Source organism: Sparus aurata, chromosome 17 (genome assembly GCF_900880675.1).
Source record: "Sparus aurata chromosome 17, fSpaAur1.1, whole genome shotgun sequence".
In the NCBI taxonomy this organism is placed as follows: Eukaryota; Metazoa; Chordata; class Actinopteri; order Spariformes; family Sparidae; genus Sparus; species Sparus aurata.
This window is the reverse complement of record NC_044203.1, coordinates 18,669,562-18,696,080: the sequence shown is the minus strand read 5'-3', so window position 1 is coordinate 18,696,080 and position 26,519 is coordinate 18,669,562. Positions and strand designations below refer to the sequence as shown.

Here is a 26,519-nt window from a genome sequence, read left to right as displayed (position 1 = left end):
ACTTTGTTGTGCTGTGGATCCCGAGTTTTCATTGGGCATTTTATTTTGAAAAATGACAGGATTCTGTATGCAGGTCCTGTGTCTGATTTCATGCCTGACTCAATATGCTCTGTGCAGCTAAATTCAGCTGCTGTCCACTTTTGTCAAAAATAGACTTTTTCTCTATGGAGCAGAGCAGACAGTTACTTCTGTGATGCTTCTGAAATGTGCCATGGTGCAGCTGGTGGAACCATGAGCATTGGCTAGAAAGGCCACGAACAGCTCTGGAGGCCGTTCCAGGGCTGGAACACGGCGCAGATACACTCAGTGGAATCTGAAGCTTAAAAGTGGGTTATATGGTCTCACTCCTCTCTATGACAGCTAGGTTTTTATCTTGCTTACAAGTTTAGTTTTCTGAAACAGCTGTAACCAGGGCCACACCAGGCCAGTTGTCCCGGTGGAAAACACTGGCTTGCCTTGCGCAAGTTGTCCAAGCTTGGTGTATATGGAGAGGCAGCTCTCACTATGGCGCCAAGGCCCTCTGCAGTCACTTTGCCTGTTCACTCTGCAGGAACTCACTCGGCCCTGGCAGGAACCTCTTCTTCAAATCCCTGGTGTCACTTGGGAAGTGCCCAGTACAGTCACAATTGATCATTAAGTTGTTTGTTTTTAATTGTACCGTTTTGGCTAGTGTTGGGGCAGTTGTGTATTGTAAGGGTTCACTTGAAGATATGAAATGAGGTGTAATATAATTCCCTCTTTGTCCCAACTGGGCATTTAAACCTGCAAAGAGCCACAAGCACAGTGACAGCAGGCTAGAGCTGTAGTGAAAGGAAAAATGGTGTCTATGCCATCTCTAGGGGTTTCAGGCAAGTTCAGTGTACAGCTTGTAGAATGGATCTTAACTTCAGTGCTTGGTTTTGGCAGTAGTAAATAACTACATATAAGAAAGAATCCTTCCCAACGATCCACACAGTCATTCGGACTAAATATTCAGTAAACCAATAGTAAAACTGATACTTAGGATACAGGCTGATTCCGAACTGGGTTTTTTCACCTTTTTTTTTTTTTTTTTTTTTTGCAAACTTAACTGACTTGCTTATAGGAGTTATGTTATCTTGTATACCAGTGGACCTCTTTTGCTCCTCTGGGTGACAGGCTGAAAATTAGAGCTCCTTCTCACTTGCCTTTTTAAAGCTGTTCCATGTTTAATTTAACACCTTTCTATACAATGATGCATATGGTGACCAAGGACTTCAGTTAAATGCTAATTCAGAGGTAAAAAGCAAAGTAAGCCTGATGGGTGCATAAATCTACCAGTAAAGTCATTACCGTAGACATATTCAGAGGACCCCCTCCCCCCATATGAAGTGGTTCTCATGTGCCTGTTCAGTCAAAGGAGTTTCAGACGTGCTAGGCCCGCAAGAGTGGGGGAGGCGCCATTTTGTAGCAGATCTTACCACAAAATGGTTGCGTGCTACTTGTTAACCCTTTAAAAGACCAACCACGTCCAGTCCAGCAGACAAGTAACCAGGTCTGGTTGAGTTCCCCAGCAGCTTTCATCATACACAAACAACATGCACAGAGTGGTGCTGAAACTTCACATGGGTGCACCTAAACCCCACGGAGGACTCCAATGACCAGCGCAGTCGCCGTCAGCACAAGTAATACTGCCTGTGTGCTGCAGCACGTAGGGAGTGCAGGAGCAGCAGCAGCAGCAGCAAGGAGGCAACCGCGGTGCAGTCGCCCGGAAGGAGTCGTGCTACCGCCCTGCCAGGGTCCAAGTCACAGCCATAGAGCACGGAGGGGCGGGCTCTGTCGGATTCCCCGCACCTTATTATTGGTTGTTATTAGGACAGTTGTGTAACGTACGCACAACCCTGGGCACATTGTCTGAAAATGCGCAAATACAGATAATGGAGGTGGATCTGAATCTGGTGCCGCTAACCACAGCACGACGAGCTGTGTAACATTAGCTCATATCGTGCGGGGGGAAAAACACGACGTTTTTGGACTGAACGACCCTCGTCGACTCACAGTCCAGAAAGAGAAAAACGGTCTCCTGACTGTGTTTCCCTAGGAAAGACGGGAGACGTCGGCAAGGAGGATAGCCGCGTTCTCCGTGTACTGGCAAAGAAAGCCCGAGCTGTGATGTCCTTCACCGAGGTCTGCTGACTGAACACCGCATCACGGACAATGTAGCCGTTAAGCCACAAAGGAAATCTGGCGGCGAGGCAAGCAGGAGCAACGCAGAGCACTGATCTGGTAAGAGGTCCTTCTAGATACACGCTGCAGAGAAGCCTTAGCTGTTTGTTTTCAGTGCTAGCTTGTTTTGTGCTAGTCACTGGGGAAGCTAGCTGAGGCTAGTTTCACCCACAATATCAAGCAACGTTAGTGTAAAATGATTAAACACGTGACGAGAGTTAGTGACCTCGCTGCTGCTGTGGATGTTATAACGTTTTGTTGCGCTGAAGACATCTTACCGTTTTTCTATTGTCTGCCGTCCCCCGTCTAATCTGGCTAGAAGTAAGGCATCTTAATTAACACAATCAAGACAAGAGAAAGACACAGCTTCCAGGTGCTCACACACCGTCGTTTACCATTTAGAAACTACACTATGTATTATAAAATTAAAAAGAGAAAAAAAAGGCATTTTTGTCCAAATTATCACGAAGAACACAACACAGGATCATAAGATGAAGTTTTGGTAATGTCTTGTATACACTTGCTATTAATAATTTATATGTATCTGACATGTGACAGCTCAGTTAATGTGTCACCTAATTGCCTTAAAGCACAGTAAGTCCTACAACAAGTGAAGAAAGTTGTCACCCATAAGTAAATTAAATTCCTGATTTCCAGTGTAATCTCAGTCCCATCATTGTGGGTGATGAATCTGTTATTAATCAACTAGTCCATAGTCCTTTGGTGAAAACATAACTGACAGTGCTGTCGCATTGGCAAACCTTTTCTGTGACTTAACCTAGTATGTACACAAAAATTGGTTTGCATTCCAGGTAGCCCAGCAGGTAGGGATGGACCCTCAAACAGAGACATTAGTTTGATTATTACTACCTCTGCTGCTGACTTAAAAGGGGAGACAACCATTCCATCTTTTCATTCCACCTTTTCATTCCATGTTTGTATGGTTTAACAATGACAATAGTTGATAAAACAACATTCTAGGGCTGCAGTTGTCAAATATTTTTAGAATCGAGTATCCTACCAATTATCCCATTGATTAATCGAGTAATCTAACAAAAAACAATTTTGCATTATTAAACAATACCAAATCATGCATAACAAAAATGACAGGCTTGTTAATAGACCAAGCAATTGGCTTTTATTCCAGAAAAAAATATACAGGTATTTATTCCAACTCATGTGCTGATCAATACATGCAAATGTATTAATCTGCATAATAAATGTCATGATGTAAACTAGCCCTATATTCACTTCAAAGTAATCATCTTAATATAGATTTGTGCATCTGCAGCATTAACCATTACTACCAAATAACCTATTGATAATGTTTGGAGTAGGCCTATATGGTGTGGTGGTAACACCGAGAGTAAGGGTGTGTATTTGTTTCTGTGTGTGTGCGCGCATGCAAAAGTGTAGGAACAGGTAGACTAAAAATGTATTAGAGTGAATAATAATTTATATTTAGATTCAAATCTTTTGCTTGTTATAACTGCATCAAGCCTGCCACCCACTTACATGTCCAAACTTTTGCATTCTTCTTTTGTGATGTTTTTCATGGCTTTCAGCACAGCCTCGTTCAGCTGTTGCTTCTTTTGGAGGGTTTCTCCTTTCAGTCTCCTCTTTAGCAGGCCAAATGGATGCTTAATATGGTTTAGGTAAGTCTAGAGAGTGACATGGCCAGTCTAAAACCTTACACTTCTTTCCCCTGATGAACTCCATGGTTGTTTTTGTAGTGTGTTTGGGTCGTTGTCATGCTGCATGATGAAGGATCTCCCGATCAGTTTGGTTCCACATCTCTTTAAATTGGTAGACAACATTATATCACCAGTAAAGATCAATGAACCCATCCCAGAAGAAGCCATGCAAGCCCAAACCATGAAAATACCTTCACCTTCTTTAACAGATGAGCTTGTGTCATGAGCAGATCCTTTGTTTTTCCAACCATTAGCCTTTGTATCACTTTGGTAAAGTTAATCTTTGTCTCATCAGTCCATAAAACGTTGTCCCAGAATTTATGAGCCATATCTCTGTACTTTTTTGGCAAATTCCAATCTGGCCTTCGTATTCTTATTGCTAATGAGTACATATCTTCTGGTGTGAACTCTGTATCTCTGTTCCCGAAGTGTTCTGCGAACGATGCATTGCGATACCTTCACTCCAGCCCTCTGGAGGTTGTTGATGATGTCACTGACAGAAGTTTTAGGTTTATTCTTTACGGCTCTCACTATTTTTTTGTCAGCAACTGCTGGTGTTTTCCTTCATCTACCAGTTCAGTATTCTTTCTTCTTCAGGACATTCAAAAATGTTTTTACTGGCTATGGCAAATGTTTGTGCAATAGCTCTGATTGATTCTCCATCTTCTCTCAGCTTCAAAACTGCGTGTTTTTCTCCAATAGAGAGCTCTTCATGTTTACAAAACCCTTTAACTAGAAATGCAGTCTGCAGAGGATAAACCCACAGCTGAAACGGAGAGTAGACATCCAGCGCTATTTATTGTTTGAATAATCAATGTAATGGAACACACCTGGGCAGCAAAAAATACCTGTCAGTCACATGTTCACATACTGCTTTTTGCTTTGTTTAGATTAGATATTAAAGGGGAACAAAGCTAACAAAATAACGTGCAGTAGGCCTATCACTTTTCTGTTTTTCTGAATTCATGAGAAATGCCATCCAAAGATGAGGTATTATTATTGCAGACTAAAATAGTCGGCCAATTGCAGGCTTATGCAAACGTGAACATTTTGCGAGTCAGACTAATTAACCTGTAACAGGGGGCAGGATTTTGACCCTCTTTGTTAGAAAAACATTACAGGGATATCACTAGCAAATAGGACAACAAGTATGTGGAAGCAAAGGTGGACCTTGCACCTGGATTTGCTTTAATACTCACCATTTAGTAGCTAATCTATGCGTGGTGTGATTTGCCTTGGCTTTGGCTGATGTTGGGCTAGGTAATGTTAGTTGTGCTGTTTTATTTTTCATTGGGTTCACCAAGGAAGCTGCATTTGACTCTCTTGTCCTTGCAGAAAAAACATGACTACGCCAGTATTGCATGGGTACATGTCAAGTTTGAAACCATGATAGTTCACTCTATAGATGGACAAAACAAAACATGGTATGTCATAGAAGCTGTTTTACAAACTCCTCACAACAACTATAAAAGCTGTATTGTTTGTGGGGCCATTGCTGATTTTCACAGCTAGGTACTGTACTAGAGAGGTTTTGTTTGGTGTAAACACTATCCATCAATATTTCTCATCTGGTTATTTGCTGTGTTCACATTACCATTGTCATTAGAGTGAATCGGTGATTAAGGTTTCAGATATATTAGGCCTTGCGTCACAGAGTAATTTCCAGTGAACAATTGTGATATGAAATTTTTGTTCATAGGCTATGGTTTTTTTTAATATATATATATATATATATATATATATATATATATATATATATATATATATATATATATATATATATATATATATATATATATATATATTATTATTTTTTTTTTTTTTTTATTTCTCAAGAGAAAATCATTCATGTAATGTACAAACATACTGATAGTCGGTTCATACGCTATGTTAATGGAATTACATCAGCCCTCCACAACACTCTGGCCAACCCATAAGCAGATCTCACTTACTCAGTAGCATTCTAACAATGGAGGTAGCACACCACAGCCCAACAACAAAGAGCAAGGGCATAGAGAAGGACACACAGTACTCTTCTGTGTCTATCCAGTAGATCGCCTTAGTGAGGAACCATATTTTCTGTAAGACCATATGAGCTTTCAGTGTTTTTCTGTCCTTGTATGCCTGTGCTGTGTTGTACACCATGTAAACATAGTTGCTTGTTTGAAGTGTAAATTGTCAAATCAAAATTAAGTGTTTATTTGCATGTGTCCTATAAATGCATATAATAGACTTACATGATTTTTCACATTATTTGTGTTTGCTGGTATGTTAGACACCACTGCTAGATGTCAAAGGCACTATTTTAGCAGTTGCCTGTGCCACTCCTATAAGTCTGGCACAACTAGTAGCCTATTAATCCACATAAGTCACTAATGCAGGTGTAGATTGCAGTCAATAATGGAAAGGGATGTGTAGATTATATGGTGCTCTTGCACTGAAATACAATTTCTTTTAAAAACTACAAAAACACTCACTTGTGTATTTATACACACAGTTGCATTGATGGATATGAAAGTCAGTTAATATGCTAAATATTCAGCGATCATCTTGTAATACACAATCCATTTTTCACAGTACAGCAGGAATGTATCAGCCCATACATTTGATTAAAAAGTAATTCTATCCATCCCTTGAATAGTTGTAACAATATCTACCCAGTCAGCCTTTGTTAGAGGTTTGGCCTGTAAACACTCATGCCACTTCAAACTAGAAGCAGGAGTCTCTGCCACCATGGCAACCAGTGCTGACCTTGCTTCATCATCTGTTATGTCATGTGCTGAATAAGGTTGGCCAGTTGTTTCTATTTTCATGTTGTCACATCAAGTTTACTTGAGATTGACAATAGGTTGTCCGTAGAATGGATTGGCTTGAAGAATTGGGGAGGGACATTCTGCTGTGCACTCTGCAGTGATGGGTTGATGCGTTGGCTTGTGGGATATAATTTTGAGTCAGGCGTAGAGACTGTAATGTGTTACATGTTATTTATGTGTAATTAGTTTTGCTTGCAGGTGGAATCAAATAGCCAGCATCGACCTGCTGCTGCTCTTCTCTGCTTAAACTTGTCAGGAGCTGCTCATCCCTGCCAGTGTGTCTCTGGGCTAAAGTCTGAAGTAGCCCAGTGGCAAAACCTGCCTTGCCAAAACCAAGTAATATTTCCTGCATCCAAGCTCAGTGGGTATGGAGGGGCAATCTGCCATGTGTACACCTGGTCTGTCCACTCTGCCTAGCCCAGAGCATAGCTGCGAGCTCACTTGGCTAGTTGTAGAGGATGGCGAAAGCACAGCTGGCAGTCCGCTGCATCACCACCACTGCTGGTTTTGTAGTAAACCAACCACCACAGAAACACAAACGCAACCTAAGTATATTTGGTTTGTGCGAGTGCATTAGGATTAGTTCTTTCCCAACGCTCAGGATACACCTGTTGTTCTCTGGGGTCAGTTTGATTGTGAAATCTTTAAGGCCGAGATTATACTTCCGAATGCATGTGTACATGTACAGCTGCAGAGAACATCTTAGTAGTCCAGTTGGAGGATGTTTTCCACATATGCGCAGACGTATTGTTGCTTGCGGTGCAGGCAAGTCCGAGCGGACCCAACAAATTAGTAATATGCTGATGTCTGCACATAGCTTAAACTTACACCCTTATCACATGAATGTGTGTGCACTCATAGTATAATTTTGGCTCAAGTTAAGTTTCATGTTGCACTGGCCCCATATCCTTGGCTGCTAAGGACTCTTGGTATGGTGCGCCCATAGAGTTCTGGGACAAGCAACAGGATGCTGACTGCCATTCACTCAAGAGCCAGTGGTGCCATTAAGGGTTTTAATGTGAGTTACACAGAGCCCCTTTAAAGAATAGTAGTCCAACACCCCATCCGTTTTCACCCTAAGCCCTCGTTTTCAAATGTCCCTTCGCCCCTTACAGCAGAGTAAGGCTGGTGCAACGCATCCACATTATCAATTACATAAATACATTCAGCTGAATTCATATTGGATCCTGTGGTGTGGTGAAATGCCGCAGGTTGGTGTGGCGGTGTGGGAGTCACCTAATGGTCTGTGTGTGTGATGTGTTGGGAACCCCCATGGAAACTTAACACTACACAGAAATGTCTGTTGTTTCCCCTCTGTAGTATTTATCCATGTTTGAATAACTGTCCTGCTATTAACCTGTTCTACTCTATCCAGTCATGCCTTCGCCACAGTAGGATCAGAATCAGAATCAGAAATCCTTTAATGTCCTGCAGACGGGGAAATTTGTTTGTCACAGCAGCGTCAGATTGTTACAAGAACAAGAGCAATAGCAAAATAGACAATATGAAATAGACAATATAATTAAAAAAGGAAAGAAAAATAGAATCAAATTGACGTATACATATTTACATGACATAGTGCAAGAATGAACAACAAATATTTATATACAGATTTTAAATGTAGATAATAAATATGGGTGATGAAATTTGATGAAGTTTGTACAGAGTTATTGCACAGTGCAGAGTACAGAGTGAGGTCTATATGGAGCAGTGCTGGTTGTATAGTCTGACAGCAGCAGGAAGGAAGGACCTGCGATACCTCTCCTTCACACACATAGGGCTCTATCTTAACATTGTGAAACGCAAGTATCAAATGCAAAACGCAAGTAGCTTTGTGGGTGGATCTCAGGCGCTGTTGCTATTATGCCGGCGGGATAAATGACTCTTGCGCCCGACGCAAATCTAAAATGGGTTGGTCTGAAGTAGCTACATTACTCATAGGTGTGGTTTGGGCGTAACGTGCAATAAACCAATCAGAGCGTCATCTCACATTTCCTTTTAAAGCAGGCACGTTGTTCCATGGCGGATTGCTATTATAATGGCGAATTTGCTAGGTGCATGTCAGGAGCGGTTCACAGCCGAGGAGACCGACGTTCTCGTCAGGGCCGTAAAAGACCGAGAAGTGGCATTGTATGGGGATGGGAGAAACCCATCCAAATTAGCTTTGGTTAAATGGGCGTGGGAGGAAATTGCAACAATTGTTTCTACGGCTGGCATCCCCTGGACATCGCACCGGGCCTCGGGAGCAGTGTGCACGGGCCGAGCAGTGCGCAAGGGCCAGCTGAGGAGGGAGCGGCGCAAACACTAAGATGCAGACGATCCAGACCCACTACATGCCGTGGCAGCATTGTCAGACCGGACCACACTGTCCGGGATGCGGCAAGGTATTAATGCCCGTCTTGACCGGGTGGCGATGTTGCTGCGGCCTCTCAGGCGCATCGCCTCAAGTCTCCAAAAGCACCACCTGCTCCTGTTATTCCCCATCCTCCTCCTCCCACTCCATCTTCGTCCACCCGCTCCACTAGGAGCACATCGCGCATTGCCACTCCCGGACCCTCGTGGCTATGGCAGGCGCGTCACATATCAGAGGGAAAAAGAATTAGTTCTTCTGTTTAAATCTTTTCAACTTTTTTTTTTTGTATGATATGCAAAAATGTGAACTGCTTCTTTGTAGATGAGAGAAGCAAAGTGTATGGACGTTGAGCACATGCTACATTATGGCCAAGCATGCGCCCTTAAAATAGCATCTAAAGAAGCGCCACTGACTTTAGACTAGGTTTTTCCTGGTCTGTTGCGGAATTGTTTTCTGAAACAGCAAAATTACACCAGTGAATGATTACGCCAGAAGACGCCTCCTCTTTTCGCTGAACTGCCCCCAGGAGCGCAAATTCATTCCCTAATTTAAGGACGTGCGTCTGTGGAGGGAAAATTCCGATGTGCATCGAATGCAAAATAAGAATTATACAAGCGCCAGTGTACAAAGTCAATTGTGCTTAGTGCAAGATAGAGCCCTTAGGGTGTATCAGTCTGTTGCTGAAGGAGCTGCCCAGTGCTGTGAGAGTGACCTGCAGGGGGTGGGACTCCTGCATCAGCAGCGATGACGGCTTGTTCATCATCCTGCTGTCTCCCACCACCTGCACTGAGTCAAGAGGGCATCCCAGGGTGGAGCTGGCCTTCTTGATAAGTTTATCAAGCCTCCACCTGTCTGCTGCCGAGATGCTGCTGCTCCAGCAGACTACTCCATAGAAAATGGCTGATGCCACCACAGAGTCATAGAAAGAGGTCAGGAGTGCCCCCTGCACTCCAAAGGACCTGAGCTTCCTCAGCAGATACAGTCTGCTCTGACCTTTCTTATATGTAGCTGCAGTGTGATCAGTCCAGTCCAGTTTATTGTTTAGGTGAACTCCCAGGTACTTGTAAGATGTCACTATCTCAATGTCCATTCCCAGGATGTTCACCTGTGTGCAGAGTTGTTTGTGCCTGCAGAAATCCACCACCAGCTCTTTGGTCTTCCCGGAGTTGAGCTGCAGATTATTGTGTCCGACACATAGTCCCGAGTTCTGACATACTGTAGCCGGTTAGTGAGGTAATGCAGGATCCCAGGATGTGAGGTGTTGGTTCACCCCTGCGAGCTCCAGCTTGTCCCCCAGGAGTGCAGGCTGAATGGTGTTAAAAGCACTGGAGCACTGCATGCTTGTTATTAGTTACTGCTACTGCTTACTTTTTGTCCCAACAGAAACTATTAGGATTACACCGATTACTAGTTAAAACTGGGCTATTTTTTGTTCGGGAATAATGCCCTGCAGCGCATTTGCTGGTGATTGAAGATGATTGAATTTAAAGTTGAAATATAAATGGGAAGTTCTAAAATGTTATTTTGGGTGAATTAGTTGTTTATTTAATCAAGTAATAAAATAAGGTGGTTAGATTTATCAAAAAAATAATCAATAGAATCATAATCGATAGAATCATAATAGTTGGGTTGCAGCCCTACAACAGAGGTAGGTGGTGGTCAAACACGCAAAATCAACATCCAAAACGAATCCGCATCTTGGCTTTGAATGTGGAGACATTTTGACTGGCGAAGTCATGGTCATAAATGGTTCCAAAGATATGCTTGTTTGGACAGCCACTCAAATGGCATCAAACCAACAAACTTCTGTTCTCACAGTTCTGCACTCACATCTTGCACTACCTGCATTCAGCACTGGCAGGCTATTTTCATTCACATGTATTTGTGTAGGTGCAACTCTGACCTTACAAGGGGTAGTCGTTAAAATCGGCTATGAAATGGGACAACCCTTCAAGACATAACCCTTTTTACACAGCATCTCCGCATTATCTCCAGAGCAGTGGTTCGCCAATTCTCCGCCGTTCTGCCTTGTAATTCACACAGAAAGCCGGCGCTGCGGCTCCTAAAGAGGCGTGACGGTACACGTCATGTTGATGACGTCTGTGTTTCCCAGGTGTTCCCCCTGTTAATTTAAACCCGCGGACAGTTTATAATCATATGGATGCTGTTATAATGCGTAGTGATTGAGATCCTGATCCACCAAACATCCTGAAAGTGACAAAGTTACGTTTTTTGCGCTAAATTACATTATCACCATCAGTAAACAGGAGGCTGTCTGACTCATTCACTGGCAAGGACGGAGGCTGTTTTCTGGGGGAAAGTTCCCTGAAGGCTCGGTCAGGAGGGCTGACGGTCGCGATGATTTATTTTCATCACAAACACTCGGTGAGTTAAAGTTTTTGCCGGTGACAAACGCTGTTTTTCGGGCAGAAATGTGAGGAAGAGTCGGTAGGACAGGCGGGAGGACGGACGCTTCTCCACGTACAGCTGCGGTATTTTTTTTCTTCATATAAGTTGCCAATGACAGTTACAGTTACAGTTACTACGTTACTTTTGTTCGGTTCTGTAACATTGCTTTGAGGGACATTTCTCTGTATTTAGTTGAGTGAAGGACCTGTGCAGTTATCAGACTGCACGACCGACGCGCCCTCGCTCCGCGCCTCCGGATTATCCGTTCACACTGGCACAGCTCACCAATAATGCGGCCCTGATACTACCTCCAGAGGCGGATCAGCGCCGGAGCGAAATTTCCCCCCTCTGTGCGTCTGAAACTTTCACACAGAGGAGAGGAGAATTGGCGCAGGATCCCTGCATGCAAACGGCAGTGTGAATGGGGCTACTCATTAGTCATAAGATGTGTTAAAGGCATTATTTAAACCGGTGTGGCTGGACATTTACAATACACTGTAGTCATTTTTCTTGCAACATTGAAAATTAAGGACACTCGCAATTCATGCACAATTTCACGCTATTAATCAAGTCCTCAAATTAAAAAGAGCACTGCTTCATTACCTGGCCACCAACATTAGCAATTGGTCATAGGCTAACAATAGCAACCTATGCTCCTACCCCGCCAGTCTTCATTGATATAAGAGGATGTGTTTTCCACATTTGGCAAGTGACCCACCACTGTAAAGTTTGAAGGATATTTCGTAGCATGAGCAGGATGCAGGGGAAAAGGCTGATATGAAACAAGAAAAAACTTTTGCTTACCTTTACTCGTCTATGCATAAAAGTTTGCAGTAAGCGCAAGTGTAGACTTAATTCTAACATCTGATGCTTGCATTTCTCCAAGATTGCTTGGACTTGAACAGATCAAGTCAGTCTCTGTGTTATGTAACTATTAGAGCATTTAATGGAGAGTTTGGTGACGGATGAGTATCATTTGCCGTTGGATTAGGGTTTGCTTATACTTGTACATGGCGGAACACGTCATGATGATGACGTCTTTGTGTTTTCAAGCTGTTTCCCCAGGTGTCCTCCTGTTGGTCTAAACATGTACCTGCTGACTGTTTAATCATATGGACGCTGTTATAATGTGTTGTAATTGAGATCCTGACCCAGCAAACATCCTGGAAAGTGACAAATTTAGGTTTTCATTCTAGATTACATAATGGCCATCAGTAAACTGGACGCTGTCTGACTCACTCATGGGAAGTAGGCTGTTTTATGGGGGAAAGTTGGGAGGGTCGACCATCACAGTGATTGTTTTTCAACGCAAACACTTGGTGAGTTAAAGGTTTTTCGCCGGTGACAGGGCCAGTAGAACAGGCATGAGGACACACACTTCTCCATACATAACTGCGGTATTTTTTCCCCATATAAGTTGCCAAAGACAGTTACAGTTATTACGATACTTTTGTTGGGTCCTGTAACGTTGCTTTGTGTGACATTTCTCTTTATTTAGTATAGTGAAGGACCTGTGAAGTTATCAGACTGTCACACCGACATGCCCTCGCTATGCGCCACCGCCCCACATTCATTCAAACAGCAGTATGATGGGGCTTGTGTCTTCAGATATAACTTTAAATGGGAAAAAATCAATATGAAAATACAGGAAACATTCACAGGGGTGCCCTCGAAATCAGGGCTCTATGCTGACATTTTTCCCAACAACTACATGTGCTCCTAAAGTAAAATATCTGGGAGCACAAAGACATATATGGGAGCACAAAAAATATTTTTTTGCCGGCGGTTCGGTCCCGTTCTGTGCATCTAAACTGACTGTTGTGGATTAAAGACACTGAACGAGTCCGGCTGAGTCTTTTCGGGTCTGAGGAGATCTGGACACGCAAGGACAACAAACTGTCGATGTTTGTGTGCAGCTAGCTGCTAGCCCACCACCACCTCCTTCTCCTGAGTCGACGGACGTGCCAGTGCGTCACGTGACCAATTTAAGATGACGTAGCAGCAAGACGCAGCCTCCGTGAGTCTCGGTTCCGACGTATGTGTTGGAGCTGCCTTCAAACTATATACCAGTTTTTAAATCATGTTGATAGGCCAAGTAAAACCGGACTTATGATAAATAATGTCCACCACGCTTTTTAGCGAACATTGCGGTCACGTTTGCCGTGTTTGGTGCAGGAAGAAACTGTCAAAACGGGCTTCCCTCACGAAGCAAGGAAGTGTTTGCTTTGTGCTACTCCTTTTTTTTATTGGTGGTAAAAGGCACCCCACCAACCAATCACAAAATTAAATAGCAAACTTTCTTAGGAACTGGGGGAAGTTGTCGGAGGGACGGTGACAGCGACAGAGATAGCGACAGAGATAGCGACAGAGATAGCGACAGAGATAGCGAGTTTTGAGAGTTGAGAGATTTGTGACATTAAGCGTGTTTGGAGTGTATTGTTAGTGTGTTATGTAGTGTTTAGTTTAGTGTGTAGTGGAGTCGTTTTTTGTTTTGTTTAATGAGGCAAAACAATGAGGAGACTGCTGAATGTTCAGCAGGCAGGAAGGAGCTGGGCGAAACATATCACTACGTATAACTTTGTAAATTTCTATTTTTTTTTAGCAAACAGCAATTTATATATTTGCATTATAAGTAATAAAAATAGTTAAACATATTTGTGGTTTTCACAGTAAAAAAACTTTTTTTTTTTGGTGATTTAAGGTTCATTGTGTTATAACAGTTTGCCAAAATGAAAAAATAACTGTACAGTCACACATGTGAGGTTGTGCTGAAAATAATGACACCAAGCAAGGCAAGGTAAATAGTTTTTAAGGTGAAATATTATGGCAAAATCAAAAATAGTCAAAAACGGCCAATTATACCCTGGAAAATAGGATTTCACAACAAGCCTAAATATCCCTGACGTCTCACCGTCAAACACAGCATCATTTGGCCATCCATGAAAAAGCTACTTAACCTCCCACCTTTCTATAGGAATACATATTTCCTACGGGCAATGCACTAGTTCATATAAAACAGAGGAAGCACTCAAATACGATAGAAAGAGGTGTGTCTTGTTCGCCCAGTTTACTAATACAATCTGCCGCTGGTTTGGAATCACTGGGTCACATGACATGGAAGATATTGAAAAAAACTGCAATTATTTTGTAATATATTTATGCCAAGTAATTTAATGACTTAGACTTAGACTTTCTTTTATTGTCATTTGAATTACACTTTACAGTGCAATGGGAACGAAATTTAGTTTCAATGGCTCAGAAAAGTGCAGGATAAAAATCAACAGCATGTAAATTTCGGACGTTGGAAGGTAGGATAGAGGGAAGCGGTGTTCTCCGGGGATTTGCCTCAAGCCCAGCTGTTAGCCCCGCTGCACAGCCACGCCGCCGTCCTTGGTAACGACGCCTCCGCTTGCTCCTCTGTCAGCTTGTGATGCTAGGAGCATCCATAGCAACTGGGTCTTATCGGCGTAGGTCCCTAAATCAGTTTCCAGCGATTCAGCACGAGGCTCTGGTAGGTGAGCTAACTGTCCTCCTGCTGCTAACACTGGGCGAACCTCAGTAATGTCACGGCTGGGACCCAAGTGAATATAAGCCAAATACCCGACCTAAAACTAACTTCACCACAGTCTGTTGATCTATCACTTCTCGCATGACACTGGTTGCGTCATTACAGAAAACTACTGTGATTAGTGCATTGCTGCCAGAGGATTGTAGTTTTTGAACGATCGCAGACAAAGTAGGTTGTGATGGTAACTTGTGACCTTTGCTCGCACACTGTGCACCAAAATCCTTTTCCCGGTTCGCAGATACATTTTTTAGGGGCAAATGCGAGTGAAATGCTCACACTGTAGAGCCCTGCCCAAAAGTCTTGATTATGAGGATTTACAAAGCTGAACAGATTTTTATGGTCATTATGGGGACATCCCACTGATATCCAACCTTAAATATTCAAATGTATTTGCATTAGGACTCTTGTGTGGTAAAGTCCTGTAATGTATCCTGCTTTATGTATGTTTTGAAATCATTGTTACAGTATTGAATAGCTAACCATCTCATTCATGCAGTATCTTTATCGTAGCCGTGGGGAGCATAATGCATTTTGAGCAACAACTTTCAGGATCTTCTAAGCCCAGGCAAAGGTCTGTCTTGTAGTCCACCTGATCCAGAAAACCACATGATGTTGATCATTTGCCGAGGTGTTGTGTTACCAAGTGCCTTTGTGAACTACTTTATAACTCAAACATGTGTTTTTGGCAGTCCATAACTAGCAAAAAATTCCATTTATGTAAAACCACTCAGGTTCAGATCATGTTTTTATGTTTTTGCCCAGTGTTAACGTTGCCTAGTTATGTAGCATTGTTCCTCAAGTAGTGCCCTCTCCATGACTCTCGCCATAGACTTCAACAGGGCTTCTCTTAGGCATTTTTGGCCATGCCAAGTCAAATTGCGACTCACTAATTTGCGTTTACATAACCAGTTTTAGCACACGAGTTGTGTTGAGCTCCAAGCGAGATCCAGTGACATTTAATGGCGTTTTTCCATTACATCTTCCGGCCTCGCCCTGCTTGGCTTGACTTGACTTGGCATGGCAGCCCAGCACAGCTGGGATTTTGCATTGGTCACCTGCACTGGTCTGCCTGCTTGAAGGTGTGTCTTGAACTAATAATGTGATTGTTCTGATCCCTGCAGTACTATCTTAGAATCCCAGCTAACAAAGTGGGCCTGTTAATGCAGTTACAAACACGTTTCATTTACAATAATTTGTTCACAACAAAATCACTGTTATTTAATCATTGGTATGCTTTGATTATGGAGCAGCATTCCAGGAAAGGTTGTGTTTTCACCAGCCGTAACTTAACAAAAAACACAAAATGGCATTACAACCATGACAATACCCCTTCTCTCCTTGAAATAACCTTGTGTTATGATTGTGAGACTCATGTCTGTGCTAGAGATTAGACTGAAAAGTATTTTTAAAAGTGTCTGGGTTCAGCTCAAAGTAGTTTTGTAGCTTTTAACTGAATCATTATAGTTTGAAGTTTAGCTCTCTCTTGTATCCCTGTACTTTTAGTTAATGCTTAGGTTTTTAGATACTAAAAAACAAGGGACTTTGTGAAGAATTAATAGGAAATGAAACTTGTTTATCACAGAATTAGCATAGCAGTGTACCTCGGTCTAGACAGTTTAGATTGATTTTCATGTCCGTGTTCTTGCCCTGGCTTGGAACTGGAGTTGTTCCCCAGGTGCTGCACGGAGGCTTGCCACTGCTAATGCCTGATGTTGATAACGCATCATAATTTGGCGTGTTCATGTGGGTCTTGCGTTTTAGATCACAGCTGAGCCAATATTAGCACCCCCATTACAGTGCATTGAGGTGAGCAAATATATACAACCCTGATTTCAAATTCAGACACTATGTAAAACATAAATAAGAGTTAAAATTAAAGTAAAATTTAATGTTACAATTTGCTAATCCTTATTGTTATATTTTCCATTAGAAATAGTACAAAGACAATATATTTAAAGTTTTTCCTCATCCCCTAACAGGTAAAGTGAAAAACATTGGTCATTTCATTACAATGCAATGTTCTGGTGTGAAATCTTGTTACCTGGCATTCATGTGGATGCCACTTGACACGAAGCACTCATTCAAACACAGTTCCAGATCAAGTAGCTCTATGGTGTGGCAGAATGCATTGTCCTGCTGGGGAGGCCCCTGCCATAGGGGGGTACTGTTGCCATGATAGCTTTTACTTGGTCTGCAACAATGTTTGGGTGAGTGGTGCATGTCAAGTTGGGTTCATGTGAATGCCAGGACGAATGCTTGCCTGCAGAAAATTTGATTGTAATGAGATGATCGATGTTAATTGCTTCATTTCAGTGGTTTTATATAGTGGCTGATAATTGTATATACTTATTCTGAATTTGATTGCAGCAACACATTCAAACAAGTTGATACAGGGGCCGCAAAAGACTGGGAAAGTTGTGGAGCGCTCAAAAACACCTGTTAAACAAGTGTTTTGTCATTTTTTCATAATTCGATATGAATCAGGCATTCTGAAAAGATTTGGTTGATCACATGCTAGAATGAGGCAGTGTTTGTGTTTGGTGTTATTATTCTTTCTTTTTTGGAATTAGGATTGTAGTTGGTATTCCTCCATCTTTTGCACCTGCTGCAGCTTCCACCCTCACCCCAGCTTCCTTCCCCAAAAATCAGTCCCTGTGGCTAGGTATCGAAGCACCAACCCTTCTGATGTAGCACACTTCCTGGCTGGCATCAAACCTTTGTGCTTCTGTTTTTGGGTGATGAACCCATATGGCATGTTGCAACCAGCCACATAGCTTCATGGGGACAAGCAAATCCTATTTACTGTGATAAGGTGGCAATTTCATCTGTAAAATCTTTCCAGGGCACAGATTTTTAGTGGCTAATACAATTTTCACAATAATAACATGCATTTTTATTTTTATTTTATTTTTTCAGGTTTCCATTCAGATGCCACCCACATCAGCCTAGACAGTCCTAGTCCATGTATATCCAAGAAAAGGTCAGATTTTTCTTTCAAAATGAACTGTGCAAATGTTTAATCTGCTAATAGTTGGAGTTTGTCTTTTATAATTCTGTGCTTCTTTGTATTTTCAGGAGTGTGTAAAATATTAGCCCCAGCTTCCAGTCCTTGCAGAGGATGGCTAATGGGTGGGATTCATACTTCCAAAACCTCCCACCTCTGTCATCAGATCCAAGCACTTTGAGAAGGACATCAGATTCAGAGGGAAGTCTTTCACAGCATCTGGAGAACTTAATTGGTCATCATGACTTTCCCGGGACAGTGGCTTCCCATGAAGCCCCTGCAACAAACTCGAACTTCAACACAAACTATTACTCAAATCCAAGCGTCGGAAATTCCAACTCAGACTGTGTATATCAAACATACTACAAAGAAACGTCATGGCAAGCTGATGGAGAAGAAATGGAAAAAGATTACTTGTCAACATGTGGAAATGGTGATATAGATTTTACCACAGATGAATTACAGACTTCTGAAACATTTCCTGAATCTTTTGCGGCAGATTTACAGGGACTTAAGCAAGACTGTGGAATACTAGCTACTTCGTTTCTTGAGGACTATTCAGATGTCAGCAGCTGCTCTGATGCAGATGCTGGCGAAACAAGGCCCTCTTGTAAATTCATGGCGGGTAATTTAGTTTCAAAACCTAAAAAAGATGACACTATAAAGCACAGCTCATCGGAATGGCTTTTTGCTTCTACCGGAAATATGATGTTTCCGACTGAGAATCCATGCCCTAATATGTCACAGAATAATGAAACTTTGCCAAGCCCATTAAATGTGACAGCGGATGAAAATAAAACTGAATGTGCACAACCCAAGATTGAAAGTCAAGAAAACCCTGTCAAATCTTATGCAGGACACAATCAATCCTCTACTACTTCTAACGTGACAACTACAGGAAGTGAGACTGTAGAGGAAAGAAATGTGTATGATGGTTGTGAAGATAAGACACAAATGGAAGATGTGGAGAAAGAGCTCACTCAAGGAATTTATTCAAACATCTCGGCAAGTCAGCTTGAAAACTTGACTGGTGATGCAATCGAGAAGTATCCAGACGGCAATGAGGAGGAGCAGATCCCTATCATTTCTCAGGATGTTGAGGCCATATTTGACAGTAAGCAAGATCACTTGGATAAAAAAGTCAGAAGAAAGGACTTGAAGGACTCATCTGACAAAGAAATAGAGGGATTTGATAATGCTACCTCTACAGATGGTCAAGATAGAAATCTGAGAGAGGACGAGCAGGACAAAGGTGAGGTCCTAAAGGGGGAAAGAAAAGACTCAGATTCATTAAATAATGAGAATTTGGATAAGCAGACATCTCTTAATCCTACCTCCATTGATTGTCAAGATGAAAATAGGGACACTGACTGTCAGGAGAGAAAAACTCATTCAGATATCTCTCAATCTTCAGATCCACCAGGTACAAAGGTGTCTGGTTGTAAAGATGTTACTCATGAAATGATGGAATGCATAAATACCTTGAAAAGCAACAGCCATGATGCTGAATCCTGTTTGCAGTTATCTGGGCGTCAATCTTACAAAAGTGTTGCTCGGAACAGTAGTTGTTCAAGCCCTGCTGTGATGATTGATGGTCTTGTCAGTGAAACCTGTGAAAAGAATGAGCAAAGTGCTGAGCAAAGTCATTCAGATTTGTACTTGGAACCAAATGGCTCCAACACAGATCCAAGTTGTAATGAGCCTGCTGTCACTAGCAACGGTGTTTCTGGTGATACTGGAGATAAGCAAAGTATTGACTCCTGCTTACTGCAAAATACCTCCAGCACAGACATAATTAGCTGTCCAGAAAATGAAATGACAAGTGCCACATCTTTTCTAGATCCAGGTTGTAATGGTCCTGGTGTCACTAGTGGAAGTCTTTCTGTTGATACAAGTGCCAAGGACAAAGAAGGTGCTGGTACCCTTGTTGTATCCTGTTTACAGCAAAATAGCTCCAGTACAGACACAAGTCCCTGTCAAGAAAATAAAAGTTCACGAGTAAAGGAAACCACAACCTTGCCTACCGATCGAGTCAGGACCAGTGACAGTACAGAGCAAAGTCTTGACAGTTTAGAATTGTGCTTGCAGTCAAACACCGCAAGCACAGACTTAAATCCCTGTCCAGAAAAGAAATGGACAGGACCAGCAAAGGATATAAATTCAACCGCCTGTCCAGATCAGCAACAGTCACTACATGAAAGTCCATTGGCCACAGAACCACAAAGTCTGACTGAAGATTTTGCTGAAAATGCAAGAGAGTCATTTGAAGAGCTGGCCACATATACAGGAGAACCATCAGTACCTGGCTTGCTGTATGGTGAACCTCTGTCAAGAGAAGACTCCTCATGTGACACTGATGAAATACAAGTTGATGCAAGTCAATGTGAAAATAATTCTTTGGCTAGACTTGACACTAAAAGCATTCACTCAGAAGGACAAGCAGCTCATCTAAAATCTTCTAAACAAATGAGAAAACGTCTACAGCCTGTTGTTATACTGCAAACCGAGGCAGCAAATGTAATGAGTAACTCGTATCATTGCACAGGTTGCCAACATACAACCCACAATGTAGATCATCTGATTGAACATCACCATTGCTGTCATTCAATGCCGAATTTCGAGTTTTGCAAGACTTGTGATCTCTACCTGATGATAAGCAATGAAAAAGCTGAAAAACATTTGTGTGGTGTAACCAAGAAAAAGCCTAGGCTCCCTTCTGATTCCAGCCTAAAGAAGAAAACAAAACGCTATGGTGGCCACAAGTGCATTAAGTGCAGACTGGTATTTTCAAAACGATATAAATATATCACACATATGCGGACACACACTGGAAAAACACCCTATCAGTGCAATGGATGTGGATTGTATTTTGCGCAGAGTAGTACCCTGCAAAGACACAAGGTTACACCTGGAAGATGCAAGCAGCCTAAATTGCCAGTAACAAATTCTGATGCTGTTAAAAGTGAAACTAAACCACCAACACAAAAGGACTTTGTACAGACGAAAATATCTTTAAATCTGCCACAAAAGGACTTGGTAAAGACAAAACCATCTGCAAATCTGCCACAAAAGGACTTGGTACAGAAAAAAATGTCTGCAAATCTGCCACAAAAGGACTTGGTACAGAACAAACGATCTGCAAATCTGCCACAAAAGGACTTGGTACAGAACAAACCATCTGCAAATCTGCCACAAAAGGACTTGGTACAGAACAAACAATCTGCAGATCTGCCCCAAAAGGACTTGGTACACAACAAACCGTTTGCAGATATGCCTGATTGTTTCGTGAAGCTTGTTGACATCTGCAAAAACAATATGTGCAGTGCATGTGGAAAAGGCTTCTCGTCTGCAGTGAAGGCCAAAAAGCATTTCTACAACGTACACAAGGGAGGGAAATTGGCAATTTTGCAGAGTCCGTCCACCACAACACTAAGTTGTGAGAAAAGTCAAAAGGGAGAGAATGAGAGAAGAGGAAAACATAAATGTCCACTTTGTCCACGACTTTTCAAATACTCATACAACAGGGCTCGACATTTGCGTTTCTGTGTCAAAGAGGCAGTATTTGGTGGCAAGGAAAAAGTTGGTGGTAAATATCGGTGCCCGTTGTGTCACACTACCTTCACTTTATCATCCAACCGATATAGACATATTAACACATTTTGCCTCAGAGAGAGTGTTAATCGGCTTGCGAAAGAGGCACAATCAAGGCCAAAGACTGAACACAAAACACTGTCGAAGGAAAGTGAGCAGAAAACACAAGCCCTCCCAGCTTTAGTAGCCCGCAAGACTGCACCACGTTACAAATGCCATCATTGTCCAGCAGTTTTTTATCATCCTTCAGGAAAGTACAGACATATGAAGAAGCATGAGTTGTTCAAACTCACCGGCTCAACTCAAATGATTAGGTACAGGAATTCAGTTTACTCTACCATGTCTAAGCCAGCTGCTTTAAGTAGTACAAAGACTGAAGCGAGTAAGAATAGCTTAACATCAATTGAACCAAATAACAGTCTTTCCCTAAGTTGTCATTTTTGTGGAAAATGTTTTGCCACCACACAGTCCCTGAAGAAACATGAGCATAATCACAAAGGTGAAAAACCATACCGCTGTCTGGAATGTGGAAAAGGATTCAAGAGACATGCCTATCTGATTGGTCATAAAATCGTTCACCAGAGGAGGATACAGTGCACTGTCTGCAGAAAGATTCTTCCAACTATAAGAGAACTGATCCAGCACAGAAGTACACATCCTAAAAGGGGAATGCTTCAATGCCCAGACTGCAATCTGCAGTTTCAGTATCCTGCACACCTCCTCCGACATCTTGACCGCCACAAAGGAGAAAACAAGGAACCTCAGTTTGAAGAGAAAGCACGATTAAAACCTCAGCAGTCCTTACAATCTGTGAAAGAGGACAGTGAACTAAAACCACTACAGTGTTCCTTATGCAAAGAGGTGTTTAATGATGCCCAAGTACTAAGAAAACATTGTCTTACACATATATCTGGGTCCTCATCGCACCAGTGTCCATTTTGCAAGCATAATTTCAGTACTCGCCGGTATTTGCTGCGCCACATGATCAAACATACTGGAGATAAACCGTTTTCCTGCACTAACTGTGGAAAACAGTTTTACCGTGGTTTGTACCTTAAACTTCACAGTGAGCAGTGTTTGCCTGCCCAAACCACACATCCTGGTAAAACGGAGTCCAAGCCAAAGGGATCACATCAGTGTTCCTACTGTCCACGAGTGTTTACCAAGAAAATCCGGCTGAAAAATCATCACCGTGGACACAAGGCAAACTCTCTGCTAGTGTGCGAAAAATGTGGGCAGTACTTTGGATATACAAAACTAAACCAACATCGAAAGAACTGCGAGGGGAAAGGGCTCAACACTGGTGTATCTCCTAATGGCAATTCCAGTTCCAGCAGCTCTCAGACAAGTCAGGATGTCCATAAAATGCCTTTACAATCTAATGCAACAAAGTTGCTTCAGTTTAAATGCCCTTACTGTACACATAAGTACCGGTTCAAGTCTATACTCATGAGGCATCTTGTTTCACATACTGGTGTCCAGCCATATGCATGTGTACACTGTGGCCACAGATATAAAACTCAGACAGCGTGTTTGCAGCATGAAGCTTTCTGTGATGGTGTTTGCAAAGAAGGGCAGTCAAAAATCAAAAGTGATTCGGCTAAACAATTGTCAAACATGCCTACTCTCAGAGACACAGCACAAAAGCCCAAAGCAGAAGGTGTTGCTGAGTTCAAGTGCAAATTCTGCACCAAGACTTTCATGAAGCCACGAAACCTGAGACGTCATATTTTGACACACAACGAAGTGAAACCTTATCGCTGCAAAGCTTGTGACTGCTGCTTTTCAAGGTATGACCATTTAAAAGTACATCAGGGTCGTTGTAAAGGGAAAAGATCAAGACTGGAAGTCTGCATTCCCAAAATTAGTTTGGAGGATGTTGGCAAGGGTTGGCAAAGTAAGTTTGGCATTGAGACTGCTGAAAAGCAAGAGACCTTTGAGTGTGAAGTCTGTTCAAGGAGCTTCCCAACTCAGTCTAAACTTTCCCGACATAACACTTTGTTCCATGTCACAAAATTATTCAAGTGTCATGGCTGTGGCTCATCATTCTCTCATGAAAAAACTCTGAAAAAGCATAGGAAGATGAGAAAGTGCAGAAAGGTCTCCAAAGAGACAAATGCTTCTCCATCACCGGGAACTAATCCCCCAGCAGAAAATGTGACTAAATCTATTGATGTGGTGAGAAATAGAATTCTTCAGAGAATCCAGCCTCACTTTAACAAAAAGTACAAATACGAATGCAGTTATTGCCCCCGTGCTTTTCGACACGGCCATCAGTTAGGTGTGCACATCCGCCTGCACACAGGCGAGAGGCCATTTGCCTGTGATTTTTGTGATCTGAGATTTATTAGGAAGGACTATGTGCAGCGTCACATCCCAAAATGCACCAAAAAACCAAAGCAAAATAAAGTGCTTTGTGACAGATGTGGAAGGTTTTTCCTGCAAGTCAAGATTGCAAATCACAAAAAAAGTTGCACTTTACCACCAAGCTCATCAAAGTCGACAGCTGGCCAAGACCAGCAGTCAACCTCACAAAGCCCACCAAAAGGCTTCTCTTGTGCATACTGTAGTTCCCGTTTTTTGTTATTTTCCCAGCTCCAAGAGCATTTTTTAAATGCACACAAGATGGAAACAATGGTTCCACCAGTGTCTACTGCTCCCCTTCAACACCATCTGTCAAATATACCAGTCATCAAAGAAGAGCCGGCAGATGAGAGTTGTGACAAACAAGTTAATGATGGTGCTAATTCAATCTGTAAACTAGATGCAGCTTCTGACAGAGGGATCACTAAACGGTTTCCCTGCCCAGAGTGCAATATGTCCTTTGTGAGTAAAGCTGGTCAAATGGGTCATATGCGTGTGCACACAATGGAGCCTCCGTTTAAATGTAAAACATGTAAGAGAGGCTTCTGGAACAAAAGTCTCCTCCGTAATCACTACAGGAAATGTAGATTTGGAAATATTTCAATGAAGAATACAAGCAAACAGTCGGAGGTTCCTTTGAAAGCAGAGATTGATTTTGCGCTGACTGACAATGTTCTCTTGTTCAACGAGAGCACTGAAACAGCTGGCACTGGGGTTTTGCAGACCAACTTCTCCTGCAAAGAGGAAGTTATAGATGAATCTTCACAACATTCAGAAGGAAATGAGGTGCAAGTCGGTTCAAGCAAAGAGAAGAAAGCCGAGCAGTACCAATGTTCCGAATGTGATAAGAGCTTCACAGATGGCTTAATGCTCATAAGTCACCTTGAAGACCATGGAAGACAGGAACAAGAGAAAAAGCGCAATACATGTCCTCACTGTGGGCGGGTGTGCACTAGTCCAGGAAATCTTGTAAAACACCTGAGAACACATGGAATTGAGAGGAAACGCTCATGCCCTTTTTGCAACAAGATATTTGAGAACCACGCTGATTTTGAAAGTCACAAATCATGCCATGACCCAAATAGACCTTATGCTTGTAAACTCTGCTGTCAAAGTTTTTCAGCAAGAACATCTTTATGTGATCATTACAAAGACAACCATCCAGATGATGTATTTACTTGTCAATTCTGTAACAAAGCCTATTCAGTCAAAAAATCACTGGCAAGACATGTAAAAAAATGGCATCAAAAAGAGAAGAAGAATCTCGGGAGTAATCTACAGGAAAGATGTAATGTACAGGAAAGGAGGAGTGCAGACCAATCCAGCAGTAAAATCAGTACAACTGGTGAAAGTGAGGAGGAGGAAAATAATGGCACTGAGGACAGCGACTCAGACTCTGCACCATACTTCCCGTGCCACGTGTGTGGCAAGACATTCTCAACATCAGAAAGTCTTGAGGATCATCAGCTCTGTCACCTGGGTGAAAAACCACATGAATGTGCAGAATGCGGCAGATGCTTTTTCCAGGCATCCCAGTTGCAGCAGCACCAACGAATGCACAAGTCTGAATTTCAGTGTCAGGCATGCGGCAGGGGTTTTGTCTCTCTCTTTGCACTTCGTAAACACAAGCATACTCATGGGAAGAGCCGTCCATACCGTTGTCCCAAGTGTGACTTCAGTTTCACAGGACCCTCACAGTTAGCAGAACACATGTCCTCCCACCGTGAAGAAAGCTTCCCGTGTGACATATGCAGTCGTGTGTTTCGCTCCAAGAGTAGCAGAGCTGAGCATCGGAAAAGCCACTCCAAGTCAAGTGACCATCACCCATGTTCAGTTTCAGAAGAAGAACATAAACAATCTGCATCCCTTCCTGAAAGCTCATCAGTATCAAACAAAGAACTGAAATATTGTTGCGGCATTTGTGGTGAGCGTTTCAGAGACCGAGAGATTCTCTCCGAGCATGGTTGCATGGCAGCCGAAGAGCGACCATACTCGTGCCCTGACTGCGATAAACATTTTCTGCATGCTTCTCACCTGAAAAAGCACAGGGCCACTCATCAACAATCCTGGTCTAGTAGTGAATATCCATGTAATCAGTGTAACAATAGTTTCTCCTCCTCTCAGCAGTACCTCAGCCATCTTAACAGCCATGTTGATACTGTAGAAGGAATTAAATTTAAGACTAAAGATGGTTGTCCTTCACATGGTTTCAAATGTCCAGTTTGCCATCAGTGTTTTGCCAGTGCCACTGAATTGATTGGTCATTTTCCCAGCCATCCTGACAGTACATATGGATGCAAAATTTGTAAAATAACATTTTCATCTGAAAGTAAGCTTAAAGAACACGAGCAACGTCATCTGACATCCGCTACTGAATTTGAATGCACAGAATGTGGCCAGAGCCATCTGGGAAGCATTGCTTTCCTCCAGCACAGCTGTTCCCGTCAACAACAGGCAAAAACAGGCAATGAGTACTCAAAACCATCAGCTAAGACTTCCCTTCCATCTTATCGTCAAGCACCAGGAGAGGAGGAGGAGA

The 26,519-nt window shown here is 42.4% G+C and overlaps 1 protein-coding gene across 1 annotated transcript in view; it reads left to right on the top strand.

Annotated features, from left to right (window-relative positions):
• The first annotated feature begins 1,490 nt into the window (after positions 1-1,490).
• Positions 1,491-26,519, top strand: part of znf1035 (zinc finger protein 1035) — a 26,241-nt gene continuing 1,212 nt past the window's right edge. The window contains exons 1-3 of the mRNA XM_030393310.1: positions 1,491-2,244; positions 17,938-18,001; positions 18,097-26,519. The exon at positions 18,097-26,519 is cut by the window's right edge and continues 1,212 nt beyond it. Of these exons, the coding sequence (XP_030249170.1) occupies positions 18,140-26,519 (8,380 nt within the window). The 5' untranslated portion in view covers positions 1,491-2,244; positions 17,938-18,001; positions 18,097-18,139. The remainder of the gene's footprint in view (positions 2,245-17,937; positions 18,002-18,096) is intronic.